Genomic DNA, 14892 nt, shown 5'->3' on the forward strand with positions numbered 1-14892 from the left:
GATTGTTCCACATAGCCCACGAAAAGGCAGGCATAGCTAGGACCCATGCGGGTACCCATGGCAACACCTTTGATTTGGAGGAAATGAGTGGAGTTAAAGGAGAAGTTGTTCAATGTGAGAACAAGTTCCTTTCCTTTCCCCCCCCCCTTTCCTTTTGTTTCTCTCTCACACCTGGCAGCTATCTTTTGCCCTGCCAGTACACTTTACACCTAATCACAGCCTATTACCATCTCGTCTAGCTTCTAATCTCTTTTACTTCTTTTGGTTCTTTAATTCTTTTGTCCGATCGCAGCCCTGCCTTCGATCTAGTTCCTTTTCTCTCCAGTTTTGAAGAAGGGTCAAACCCGAAACGTCAACTCAAATTTCTCTCCACGGATGTTGCCTGACTTGCTGAGTTTTTCCAGCATTTTCTGTTGTTATTAGGGATTTAGTAAAGATTGGAAACTCATGGGTGTGAAAAATCATAAATACAAACCTTTCTCCCAACACCTGATTGCACCAGTTCTGGATTCAACCCAGAGAAACAAGATCTTCTTTATTATTAAAAAAATCTACTCTTATAAATAAGATGTTTTCAAGTAATTTCAATCTGATGCCGAAGTATTATTTGTTCCATTTTATTTAGTTTCAACTGTCGTCGCACCTGGGCACATGGTCCAAAAAATAAGCAAGGAATACTTAAAATTTTTCAATACACCATGGTTTTATGTGTAATCACATTTTCTTGTATTTGTATTACACATAGCAGTGGTTTCTGAAAATTGCTATTGGACACAACTTCCCAAAAATCGAGATCCTACATCAATGCCCAGAGTTCCAACATCACATGATGCATGAATGGCTTTACACACTCATTGTAGAAGGGAAGATCCTCTACTTTTCAATGGTCACTACCATCATGTATATTATAAATAATGTTCAATACTTCTCAATTAATTTAAGTATACCTCTGAGTGGCCTGCCCAAAGTGCCACTGGCCTAAGCATGGGGGCAAGTTATCTGCCTCTCCATTCACTTGCTTACACATGGTTGATGTGTAGAAACCAGAACAGGAGAGAACCTGGAGGGAGACTAACTCTTGTGGTAAAGAAAAAAATAACAATACCAGACATTGAAGCTTCAAAGTAAAAGATGATTGAATAGTAGGGTCCTCAACTACAAACAACACTCCTTTAAAGTATTTCACTTCTGTATTCGAATATACTATAACAAAATTGTAATGGCGTCAGATATCACTGTTTATAATGCCATCTGCATCCACTTTTCGAATTACTGTGTTGCAATTCACTGAGAGGTATTCAGTATGCGCTACAGTGCAGTAATTTGTAAGACTGAGCTACTGATGCGGCACTAGATGTAGGTGCAGGGCACAGAATCAGTGTGGTAGTCCTGTCGCCAATACGTGCTTGTGTCCACTGAGGCTCTACAAGAGCAACACAGCCTTGCATTTTCTGTTTATATATCATTATTATAGCAGTTATATAACTGGGTTTGGTTATAAATAGAATACTATTTGGCGGTTTTATGTCACAGGCTTCAAGCTGTGAAGAAAATATATTATTCTAAATGAATAATGTTGCTTGATAGAATCATTGCAATTCCCTTTTGTGGGTTCAGCTGCCACTGTTAATGGGTTTGCTCTGTGGCTGTTAATTAGCTCTGACAGTGGAGTTGGCACAGCACAATCAAAACTTCAACATTAGATCAAATTTACATTAGAGCTGTAAAACTAAAGGTCAAATGCTTTCACCTTTTGTGTGAGAGAATGATCCTATTTTCAAAACTGGAGAGAATTCAGTCTTCTTGATGGCCAGAGCTGCAACAATATTGTCAATACATTTGAACTAGAGTAAACTGATACTATGGGAATATATCACTTGCAGGCATGGCTGTCAAATTCAAGATCTTTATTAACAAATGAATCTAATGTGTGGTCCCTGTCAGGCTAGGTGATGATACATATTAAAGGAAATGTAAGGAATGATATCTACAAAAGTAGGTTGCTGATGGACAAGGAGAAGGCTTCTGGATTTAGGAATAGATGCATTTAATGGAGACTTGAAAGGAATGCCAGAGGGATTGATGTATGGAGGGAAGGGGAACTCTGTGAAAACACTGAGTGAGAGAACTCAGTTAAGATACTGAACAAGTCACAATAGATTCTGAGGCTTAGACAAAAGACCGAGGGGCTCAGTATATTGGCCCTGATTTTGCGGTAATAATAAGTGAGGCTATCAGCGCTCACTGTTGCTACGGGGTAAATCGGGCAGCAACCTCTGGCATCCGCACATGCGCAGTTAAACGCGGAAATTGGAAGTTGTTGTCAAGAGATACTCTGCTCCTTCACAGGGTGCACTACTGCAGTCCTCGTCGATAACCTCAACATTGAAATGCCTGCAACGTGTGATCTTACTGTACTTGCCCACTAGTACCCCACTAAAGACAGCTAAAAAAGTTAGGGCTGATGCATTCAGGAGTAAGTGAGCTTCTAATGGTGTGGTAAGTGACAATTACTGTTAAAAAAAAAAACAGGGCCGCAGAGGTTGTTCAACAAGTGGAGTCTCATTCTCTCAGAAGAAAATTCATGTTGGAGATTTTAAAAATATTTATTTCCCAATCTTTATTTCACTTTCTGTACATCATTTAAATCTAATTTATTTTTCCTGCTTTATACTTCCTGGTTTGAACTCAGCGTGTCTCAGTGAGAATTCTTCAATCTGATTGGTTGAAGACCCTTGCTGTTTTTTGATCTGCTCACAGATGCCACAAATGCCCTGTAGAGGGTGCCGCGCTGGAATAGACACCGGATTAAAGGACATCTGCGCTCTAAAGCTGGTCAAAACTTTGTTAGCAGCTGTCAGTGAGGTGAACAGCGAGCACCGTTCCTTTACGCTGTCCGCAAAATCTGGACCAATATGTTTTAGAATTCTTTGGACACCACAGCAATGCTCACGCAGTTGCCTGAAATGTCTGTAAATGCTTTTCAGCAATGCATGTTCTTTTAAATATTATAAATTTTATTTCTGAATCAGGTATATGTAAAGTCTGTTATGCAAACCAGTAGCTTATTTTAAAGTTGGCTTTTCACTAAACCCACTACAAACTACTCCAGTTTGTAAATTGCATCCCTACATTTAGAAGGCATAAGCCAGACACAAAAGGTAAAACTTGTACACAAAAATGTATGATACATAAGCGAGCCTGGGTGTTTTAAATCAATTTGGATGCATACCTCTACTTTACATTGAAATGCTTCCTTTAGGGCTATAGAGAGGGGAATGAGGAAGAGGATGAAATGTCAACAGAGGAAGAGGTAAAGGTGCAACTAAATTTAACAAATGATTGATAAAACATTAATAATAGTTTTAACTGGCACTCCATGGCGCTTTCGAACATTTCTGTTCTTGGAATTATCTATAATGGAACTGTTGGCTTTCAAATTTAGAGATTTATTACAAAGCCTCTCTGTACACTAAACCTCTAAAGCAACATGGAGTGCCACTTAAGTCTACTGTAAACACATAAATGCTTTATTACTGCTCATTAGATTTACAATTTTATATCGATAGGATATTGAAATGATTAATAGCTGCAGCGAGTTCACTATACATTTTGGATCCCAGGGAGATGAAATTGGTAGGTGTAACAAGTTTAATTACCAACCACATGTAATGCAAGTGAATCTGATCAATAATGACACTGGGATTTAGGAGAATAAAGTTGAAAACCAAAGTTTCATTCTTTATGTGTAAGCCAATTCCTAGTAGTCAGTTGGTAGCAATCTCGCCTCTGAGTCAGAAGGTTGTGTGTTCAAGTCCCACTCCAGAGGCCTGAGCACATAATCTAGGCTGATACTCCAATGCAGTACTGAGGGAGTGCTGCACTGTCAGAGGTGCCGTCTTATGGAGGAGATGTTAAACCGAGGTCCTGTTTGTCTTCTCAGGTGGATGTAAAAGATCCCATGGCACTATTCAAAGAAGAGCAGGGGAGTTATCCCTGGTGTCCTGGCCAACATTTATCCCTCAATCAACATCACTAAAACAGATCTGGTTATTTATCACATTGCTGTTTGTGGGAGCTTGCTGCGTGCAAATTGGCTGCCACATTTCCTATATTACAACAGTGACAACACTTCAAAAGTACTTCATTGGCTGTATAGTGCTTTGGGACGTCCTGAGATTGTGAAAGAAACTATATAAATGCAAGACTTTATTTTAGTTATTCTGAGCAGGACTAATGTAAACTTTACTAAGTGCTTCCCCGGGCACTAAATATGCCAACTGAGTGAATCAAAGCAGGAAATGAAAGGAATTTGGTCAATATTACAGTCTGGAAAATCACATCAAGAACAGCGGTAAATTGTGAGAGTGGGGAACTCTGATGATACCATGCCAAGATGCTCAGAACCATTTCTCACACTTTAATACTCCTCTTATGTGCACAGAAGGAACTCGCCTTCTTATAGCTCAACATTAGATAATATTGAAACCTAACTGCTTACCTCGACTAAATCAAGTGCAAAATTAACTACAAATACAAGGGACTGCTGTAACTCATTTTGTACAATTTTGTAAGGATATACATGTGGAGGAGAGGTTGTAAAATGTTCTGTAGTGCAAAAATGAAATATATAGGGAAATTCTCTTTCATACTTGTAATTGTAAGGTTGTTTAGGACTCCTTTAATAAATTTGGAGCACAATATTTACACTGGCTTGACTAAAGTAGATGTCCAATTGACAGACTGACAACTGCAGTGAGAATAGAAAGAAACTGCAGAACTGAACACTGAACAGTACAATGACCACTTTGAAAAACTTGTAAACTAATTTAAACCGTGTTAACTTTATTTTATTACAAAGCACCCACCCCTCCAGCCCATCAGGTCAGGGAAGAAAAAGAGATTTTATCTTGTGGTTCCCACTGGATTTCTAACTAGATAGTCCATCAGTGATTGTGTCACAGCGCATTACTGAAGTTACTTCACAAGTACAATGGTTTTTCATACACCTGAAGAAATGTCAGTAATGTATCGTTGATTGTGCAATATTCTGTGGGCGAGTCATTTTTCAGGTTTAATCATGTTCTGAAATTGCACAGTAACATCCTTCCCAATGGAGCAAGAATGATTCTAAGGTGATATAATAATTGCTGAGTATTTTCAACACATCTGTGCCGTCCTTTCACAACAATCCGTGGCCAGTACAGACGTTCATTACATACAATCTGTTTTTTGTTGATATGAGCTATGGTTTTTAAACTGAACTTGTCCTAGGTCAGAGATTACAAATGTGGGAGTCCTCTTGTGCATTAAGGTACAGTTTGTTACTTACATTTTTACGTAAGGATCTGAGTAGCCATTTGCATCCATAGCTGCTAAATGTGCACATCGTGCAATGCCAACAACAAGACCAGTTTTCTGTGAGCTGTACTTCAAAGAGACAAGAATCCGACCACGCTCCTCCAGTGACTTGTCCTCTGTTTTATCTATCTGCAAGGAAGTAGTGTTACATTTACCATTTAACCAACATCAGTGTTAGCCATGCAGAGAAATGCCAAGTGCCTACACGTGCAGAAGAACAGGTTACAGATGCTCAACACACTGAATTCTTGTTCAAATAATCAATACAGTCTCTATACAATAGCTTGTCACAACACAATTACTTTGTATCAGACTGGGATACTGCCTTACATACTGAAATAGTAATTAGAGCCCAATTCTTCTCTCTCCTCATATCCTGGGTTTGTGCCCAGTTTGTAGTTTTGACCCTGTTAATGCAGACAGTGGAAAGTTAATAGCCATCATAGGGGACAGTAGGAGATGCAGGCAGATCAGTTTCTCCTCCCAAGTGATCGCAGACTTATTCTTGGAAATGTGTGCAGACAAGACCAGCAAAAACTCAAACTACAGGAAACTTTCTGGTATCCGGCACGGACGGAACCGACGTGGTGCCGGTTCAGCAACAATTCCGGATAACCGAACGCTATAGTGAAAGATACGGACCTTAGAGCTCCGTATGAAGCAACAAACCTTGTTGCTTCAGAAGAACGTCCACAAGTTGCAAGCATCTCTGTAGCTTAGCAACAGCTGCAGCCAAACCCTTGCCTTCCTCAATTTGTTGCTGTGCAAGTAATAAAAGTTATAAAAGTTAGCTGAAACCGACTCCTGAATTTTGCCAGTTAACCGACGTTTCCAGTTATTTAGGGGCCGGTTAATCGAAAGTTTCCTGTAATTCTTTACATTCAAATGATTTAAATGCCCCATAATTCTAATAATTTAAATTGATGGAAAATGCAAGGATGAAAAACTAATTCTCAATGCAAGAGGGCCCACAGAAAAGTAGCAATCTAACTAGTTTTCAGTTATTTTAGGGTGCGTTTACACTACAACTGTAGCATTGGTTAAAAAAAAGCATTGTCGTTTAGCACTGATGTTTATACAGCCCGAATCTAGATTAAGGTCAGGCCAGTCACTAGAGTGAAGAGGACTCTCATCCCACGTCACTCGGGAGCCTGTTCACATCTTCATAGCCGATTTACTCTGCACAAGCTGGCACAAAGCTGAAATCGCTTCAAACCAATGTTAAACTTGTAGCGCGGATGCACTGTTCAATACTGGAATACTGAAACCTGTGATATACAGGTATGCAAGTAGACTTCGTCATGGTCTTGCTTCATTTGTTAAATTGAACTCATCAAGTAAGGATTTGTTTACTGAGCATTCAATGGGGGTAATTTTGACTTTGTGATAGAGTAAAACGGATGTTAGAGATTAGGCAGCCCATTTCACATCTCTCTTGATTTTTATTTCCATTACAACAGGCTGCTCAACGCTATCACCCGTTTTACATGACCACAGAGTTAAAATTACCCCCATATGTAAGTAATAATTCTGATGAGCCTATGAAATAAAGGATTTTGAAAGGAGACTCAATACAAATACAAGGATATCTATGTATTAAGTAAAACTGATGTGTATTAATTGACTGTTTTGTCTTTCGCCCTTCCTTTAAAATCCTTGTTCTCTACCGCCCATCCATGCACCATACCAAGTTTCTCACCAAGATAACTTCACTGTTTTCCTCCCTCAGCCTCCACACAGAGCGGCTTCTCATCCTCAGTGATTTCAAACTCCACCTCAATTCACCATGCCCTCGCTCCTCTGAGTTCACTGGCCTCCTATATCTTCTCTTAATCTCTCCCTCCATATAAACTTCCCTACCCATATTCACGGCCACCCGCTCAACCTCACCATCTCACGTGGCCTTGCTACTCCCATCATGTCAGTCACAGATAAGGGCGTCTCTGATCACTTCCTCGTTTCCCTCTCCACTCACATCCCCCTCCCAACCTCACTTCCTTCTGGGTCCGCCCCTAGAAAAAACTCTTTACCAAGTCACTTACAACGGTACTTTCAAATTCCCAACTGTCTAGCCTTTAGCCTTCCATTCATCCTGACATTTCTACTACCAATCTGCTCAGTCACACCCTCACCTCCACCTTTGATGACCATGTCCTCATTAAACACATTACTCTCTCTCACCCTGGTTGCTCCCCCTGCTACGGCCCTCATCTCCGCTCCCTTAAGTTCAAGGGATGCAGTCTTGAACATTTATGGGGGACAACTGGTTTAACCATTTATCCAGAATTGACTGTGTAATGATCAATAACATGTCATTCTATAGTGGACACTAGGTGGAGCCATAGAGCTGTATGTATATAAGACTACACTACCCAGCTGTATGTATATTAAGACTACATTACCCATGAGGCACTAGGCTACCCACAAGGCAGCAGTCAAGATGGATGCCTCTACAGATACTGTACCTAGTCCACATGTGCTCAATAAAGTGTCTAGCAAAAGCTAGCTGTGTTCATAATAAGAATGTCTATTTATTAATGAACATAAGATGGTACCAGGATTGGTGAAGATCTGCTGAAAATTGTGAAAAGCGACATGGAGAATTTGAAGCCACCAGAGCGTTTGAAACTTACAGGAAATATCGACTACAATTGGCAGACTTTTAAACAACAATTCGAACTCTACATTGCAGCCATCGGATTCGGTACGAAGCCAGATGCAAGGAAGATAGCGTTGCTGCTTACGGTTGCAGGCCCACAGGCGATAGAGGTATTTAATACATTTGTATTTAATCCAGAGGAGAACAGAGAAAAATTAGAAGATGTGCTAAAAAAATTTGATGCACATTGCTCTCCCAAAAAGAATGAGACCTATGAAAGATACATCTTCCGTTCTCAGACACAGCAGCAAAATGAGACTTTTGATAGCTTTATAACTGATCTGAAACTGAAAGCACAGACATGTAATTTCTCTGAGCTCAAAGCATCCATGATTCGTGACCAGATTGTGTTTGGTATTCATGATAAAAAAGTCAGGGAACGTCTGTTGAGAGAAACCGAACTAAATTTGGAAAATGCTGTGAAAATATGCCAAGCCAGCGAGCTAGCTCGAAAGCACGCGAAGACTTTCAGTGAAATCAATAATGATGCGATTGTAATGAGTGATAATGCTGCTGTCGGTGCTGTGTCCTACAAGGGGAAGAAACGTGGGCAGAACAGAAATAAAAAGCAATCGGAGGATGACATTTTTAATTGTAAACGCTATGGTTACAAACACCAGTTAAGGCAATGCCCAGCGTTTGGAAAAATGTGCACAAAGTGTAATGGAAAGAATCACTTTGCCAAACAATGCTTTTCAAAAGTAAAAACAAAGGGCAACGAGTTAATGTGATTGAGGACACTGATTTAAGTGAGACATTTTTTGTAGGAATGGTGTCATGTGACAATATCAAAAAGGATACAGAAAATGTGCAGCCCTCAGAAATGGACAATGCTGAACATAAAGTTAATGCAGTAAAAGAGGACAAATGGATGATCCCACTGCAGGTAAATGGAGCATTAGTTACCTTGAAACTAGACACTGGGGCAAAAGCAAACTTAATCAGTATGAGTGACATTAACAATATGAAAGAAAAGCCCAAAATACAGAAAAAGTCAGTACTACTGAAGGACTATAATGGGCAGAAAATAGATAGCTTAGGTGTATGCAGACTTAAAGTGACAGTCAAAGACAAAGTGCATCATCTCATGTTTTCTGTTGTGGCTGAAAGACTTGATTCACTACTGGGTGACAAAGCTTGTGAGGACTTAGAACTGGTCAAGAGAGTCTACCGTATAAACTGTGCCATAAGCAGACCAGATGACTCGGTGGATTCTGTAGTGAATAATTTCCAGGATGTGTTCAAAGGATTTGGAGTTCTACCATTCACTTACAAGATCCAGCTAAAGGAGGATGCTCAGCCAGTGGTACATGCTCCACGAAGAGTTCCAGCACCCCTGCGTGACCGGCTCAAGAATGAACTGGACAGAATGACCACATTAAGAGTCATCAGGAAAGTCGAAGAGCCAACAGACTGGGTTAACTCCATGGTATGTGTAAAGAAAAAGAACAATGATCTAAGAATATGCATGGATCCAAAGGACTTAAATGCAAACATAAAACGTGAACACTACCAGATTCCCAAGCGAGAAGAAATCACCAGTGAAAAGTCAGGTGCCAGATACTTTACAAAGCTCGATGCCGCACAAGGATTTTGGCAACTAAAACTGGATGAAGAGAGCACCAAATACTGTACCTTCAACACACCATTTGGCAGGTATTGTTTCCTCAGAATGCCTTTCGGGATAATATCTGCATCTGAAATCTTTCATAGAGCGATGGAACACATAATTGAAGGTCTGGAAGGAGTTCGGGTCTATGTTGATGACATCATCATCTGGGGCTCCACACTGAAAGAACACAATGAGAGACTGACTAAAGTGCTACAGAGCATACGCCAGAATGGACTGAAGCTCAACAAAGCCAAGTGTCAGTTTGGCGTCCAGGAAGTCACTTTCCTAGGAGATAATCTATCTGGTAAAGGAATAGAGCCAGATATGGAAAAAGTAAACGCCATACTCAAAATGCCCCGACCCACTGACAAAAAAGGAGTGCTACGCATCATGGGGATGATAAACTTCATTGGAAAGTTCATTCCTAACTTGTCAGCCAAGACAGCCTGTCTGCGAGACCTGCTACATAAAACAAATGAGTTCGCATGGACAGAAAGACATGAACAAGAGTGGATAAACCTCAAAACAGTGCTGACAACCACACCTGTACTCACTTTCTTTGACCCAACAAAAAGAATCAAAGTGTCAACGGATGCATCAAAAGATGGCCTAGGTGCGGTCTTGCTACAAGCAGAGGGTGAAGATTGGAAGCCTATGCCTCCAGGTCTATGACTGATACTGAGTGTCGATACGCCCAGATTGAAAAGGAATGTCTAGGCTTGGTAGTTGGACTAGAAAAGTTTCATGGCTACATATATGGACTTCCCACCTTCACAGTTGAGACAGACCACAGCCCTCTGGTTGCCATCATAAAAAAGAACCTGAATGAGATGTCTCCAAGGATTCAACGACTCATGATGAAGCTGCAAAGATATGACTTTGAACTGATCTACACACCAGGCAAATACATAGTGTTAGCAGATGCACTATCCCGAGCACCCACAATGAGTCATGTGAGCTCTACTGAAGAAGACGTGGATGTTCATGTGAGTATGGTCACTGCTGCGCTGCCCGTGTCAGACACAAAATCAAAGCAAATAGCAGAAGAAACAGTAAAAGATACAGTATTACAAACAGTAATAGAGAACATTCATCATGGTTGGCCAAAAGGTTCCTGTCCAAAATATTTTCACATAAGGTCAGAATTGAGTGTCGCAAGTGGACTATTACTAAAACAGAACAGAATAGTCATTCCACAGGCTCTACGTCAAGACATGCTCAAAAGGATTCATGAGGGACACCTCGGAATTGAAAAATGCAAAAGGAGGGCAAGAGACACTGTTTATTGGCCTGGCATAAATAAGGACATTGAGAACATGATAGGCAAATGTGAGACATGTCAGAAACACCAAAACAAACAAGCAAAGGAACCAATGATAGTAGCTGACATACCAACAGCACCATGGCAAAAGGTTGGTATGGACCTTTTTCATTTAAATGGTAAAGACTATCTAATAGTGATCGACTACTATTCGAACTATCCTGAGATGGCGCTGCTCTCAAGCACCACAGCAAGCAGTGTCATAATGCATGTGAAATCCATCTTCGCCAGACATGGAATTCCCAGGATTGCCGTTAGCGACAATGGTCCGTGCTTCAACTGTAAGGAGTGGCAACAGTTTGCAGCACATTATGACTTTCAGCACATCACATCCAGTCCTTTGTATGCTCAGTCAAATGGTAAGGCAGAGAAAGGTGTTCAAGTTCTCAAGCAGCTACTGAAGAAAGCGACAGAAAGCAAGTCTGATCCTTATCTCGCCCTGCTGAGCTACCGAGCCTCACCTTTAGACTGTGGTTCTTCACCTGCTGAACTACTAATGGGTCGCAAGTTGCGCACCACGCTACCCTGCTGTGCAAAAGAACAGCAAAGTGAGGAACTGAGACAGAGACTTCAACTGTTAAAGCTGAAACAGAAATCATACTATGACAAGTCATCTAAAACCATTGACAAGGGATGATGTTGTCAGGATTGAGGATCCAGATACATGGAACAGGAAAGCTACAGTTCTTGAGGAAGTAGGACCAAGGTCATACACTGTTAGAACTGAGGAAGGACAGATTCTCAGGAGGAACCGCCGTTCCCTCCTAAAAACACAACAGACTATTCAAGACCAGATTGATGACAATGCTGCAACTGCATCTTGTCATTCACTGCCAGAACAATCTCATGAAGACACATCAGACTTACCCATGTTGAGAAGATCCACACATGAAGTAAAAGAGCCTGATAGACTTAATCTTTGAGTACAATGTAAAGCTTTGAAAATGTGTTGACTGTTTTGAAAATGTTTATGTTTATAGAGCACTAACAAAAGTGTTACTGATATTATCTTTATTGTTTTCTTGAAAGTTGATTGATATTGATTTTGTTAAACCTCAAAGAAAGGGGGATGTAATGATCAATAACATGTCATTCTATAGTGGACACTAGGTGGCGCTGTAGAGCTGTATATAGCTGTATGTATATAAGACTACACTACCCAGCTGTATGTATATTAAGACTACATTACCCATGAGGCACTAGGCTACCCACAAGGCAGCAGTCAAGATGGATGCCTCTACAGATACTGTACCTAGTCCACATGTGCTCAATAAAGTGTCTAGCAAAAGCTAGCTGTGTTCATAATAAGAATGTCTATTTATTAATGAACATAAAGCACTCTTGTGTTCTACTCTCCTCTGCCAAAACTCTTCACTATTCCAGGGTCATCCTGGAATGCAAAAATAACCTTCGGCTTCTCTTCTCTTGGACCTCTATAGGACAGAGCAGGGTACTTGTACTTTCTAAATGGTGAAAACTAAATACAGTGGAGGTCCAAAGAGACTTGGGGGGTCCAGGTACAAAGATCATTAATCTGTCATGAACAGAGACAGAAAATAATTTAAAAGGCTAATGGAATGCTGGCCTTTATATCTAGAGGACTAGAATACAAGGGGGTAGAAGTTATGCTGCAGCTGTACAAAGCCCTGGTTAGACCACACCTGGAGTACTGTGAGCAGTTCTGGGCACCACACCTTAGGAAAGATATATTGGCCTTGGAGGGAGTGCAGCGTAGGTTTACCAGAATGATACCCAGACTCCAAGGGTTAAATTACAAGGAGCGATTACACAAATTAGGGTTGTATTCCCTAGAATTTAGAAGGTTAAGGGGTGATTTGATTGAAGTTTTCAAGATATTACGGGGAACAGATAGAGAGAAACTATTTCCGCTGGTTGGGGATTCTAGGACTAGGGGGGCATAGTCTAAAAATTAGAGCCAGACCTTTCAGGAGTGAAATTTGGAAACACTTCTACACACACAGGGTGGTAGAAGTTTGGAACTCTCATTCATTCGCAAACCGTAATTGATGCTAGATCAATTGTTACTTTTAAATCGGGAGATTGATAGATTTTTGTTAACCAAAGGTATTCAGAGATATGGGCCAAGGGTGGGTATGGAGTTAGGTTGCAAATCAGTCATGATCTCATTGAATGGCGGACAGACTCAAGGGGCTAAATTGCCTACTCCTGTTCCTATGTTCTCCAATACAAACCATCTTCTTAAACCCCTCTCCCCAGCTTCCTCCACCTGCACCTCCAACAAGTGAAAGGGAGCTCATGGACTTGTTTGATACCAAGATTGAGACCATCCATTCAGCTTCCTCTGCCACTTCCCTCCCTTCCAATAGCCCACCAAGCCAAACTTCCCAAAGATCTCCCTGCTACCCTCGCCCTGAACTCTCATTTTTCTCTAGTTTCTCTCCTATCTCCCCTCATGCTCTCTCCGAGCTTACCTTGTCCATGAGAACCACCTCTGCTCCCTCGACCCTATTCCCACTAAACTGCTGACCACCAGATTTCCTTCCGGGCCCCCATAGTTAACCTGATTTTGTTAACAGTTACCTACTCTCAGGTACTGTCCCACTCCCATTCAAATCTGCCATCATCACCACACTCCTTAAAAGAAAACACCCCTGGACCTCTCTGTCCTATGACCCCATCTTCACCCTCCCATTTTCTCTCCAAAGTCTTGAACATGTTGTCACCTCCCCAAATCTGTGCCCATTGTTCCTGGCAACTCCACGTTTGAACCCCCTCCAATCAGGTTTCCAATAGCACTAAAACAGTCCTTATCAAGTCGCAAATGACATCCTATGAGACAGTGACCATGGTAAACTGTCCCTCCTCATCCTTCTCAACCTGTCTGCAACCGCAACCTTCGACATGGTTGACCACACCATCCTCCCCCAACGCCTCTCCTCCGTCGACCAGCTGGGTGGGGACTGCCCTCACCTGGTTCCATTCTTATCTATCCAGTCGTAGCCAGAAAATCACCTGCAATGGCTTCTCTTCTCACTCCAGCACCGTTACCTCTGGAGTCCCCCAAGGATCTATCCTTGGCTCCCTCCTATTTCTCATCTACATGCTGCTCCTTGGCGACATCATCCGAAACATGTCAGGTTCTACTTGTACACTGACGACACACCTCTCAACCCTTCCACTGTCTCTGATTTGTCACACTGCTTGTCTGACATCCAGTCCTGGATGAGCAGAAATTTCCTCCAACTAAATATTAGAAAGGCTGAAGCCATTATCTTCAGTCCCCGCCACAAACTCCATTTCCCTAGCCACTGACTCTATCCCTCTCCCTGGCAACTGTCTGAGGCTGAACCAGACCGTTCTCAACCTTGGGGGGTCCTATTTGACCCAGAGATAAGCTTCTGATCACATGTCCGCTCCATCACCAAAACTGTCTATTTCCACCTCTGACCCTACCTCAGCTCATCTGCTGCTGAAAACCTCATCCCTGCCTTTGTTACCTCTGGACTTGACTATTTCAATTCTCTCCTGCCGGCCTCCCATTTTACAACCCAACATAAATATGAGCTCTAATAAAATCAGAAAATGCTGGAAATACTCAGGTCAGGCAGCATCTGTGGAGAGAGAAAGAGAGGTCAACGTTTCAGGTCGATGACCCTTCGTCAGAACTTTTTCCAGTTCTAACAAAGGGTCATCGACCTGAAACATTAACTCTGTTTCTCTCTCCACAGATGCTGCCTGACCTGCTGAGTATTGCCAGCATTTTCTGTTTTTATTTCAGATTTCCAACATCCGCAGTATTTTGCTTTTGTATAAATATGTGCTCATTCAAAACTCTGCTGCCTATATCTTAACTCGCATTAAGGGCTGGATTTGTTGCCAGCCCCGAGGAGGCAGGACTACCAGTAAAGTAGCAGAAAGTGGGGCAGATGAGCCCAAACAGCACATCTTCCCGCCACT

General features: G+C 41.6%; 2 protein-coding genes across 3 annotated transcripts in view; both read right to left on the reverse strand.

The window, feature by feature from the left end:
* Window positions 1–14892, reverse strand: part of LOC147102211 (double C2-like domain-containing protein beta) — a 397434-nt gene that overhangs the window by 84638 nt on the left and 297904 nt on the right. The gene's annotated exons all lie outside the window — the stretch shown is intronic.
* LOC147102212 (double C2-like domain-containing protein beta) overlaps window positions 1–14892 on the reverse strand; it is a 99914-nt gene that overhangs the window by 76745 nt on the left and 8277 nt on the right. The window contains exon 4 of the mRNA XM_085965102.1: window positions 5333–5490. Within this exon, the coding sequence (XP_085821228.1) occupies window positions 5333–5490 (158 nt within the window). The remainder of the gene's footprint in view (window positions 1–5332; window positions 5491–14892) is intronic.

The sequence above is a fragment of the Somniosus microcephalus genome, chromosome 22 (assembly GCF_052327205.1).
Source record: "Somniosus microcephalus isolate GS21.2 chromosome 22, FLI_Smic_1.0, whole genome shotgun sequence".
NCBI lineage: Eukaryota > Metazoa > Chordata > Chondrichthyes > Squaliformes > Somniosidae > Somniosus > Somniosus microcephalus.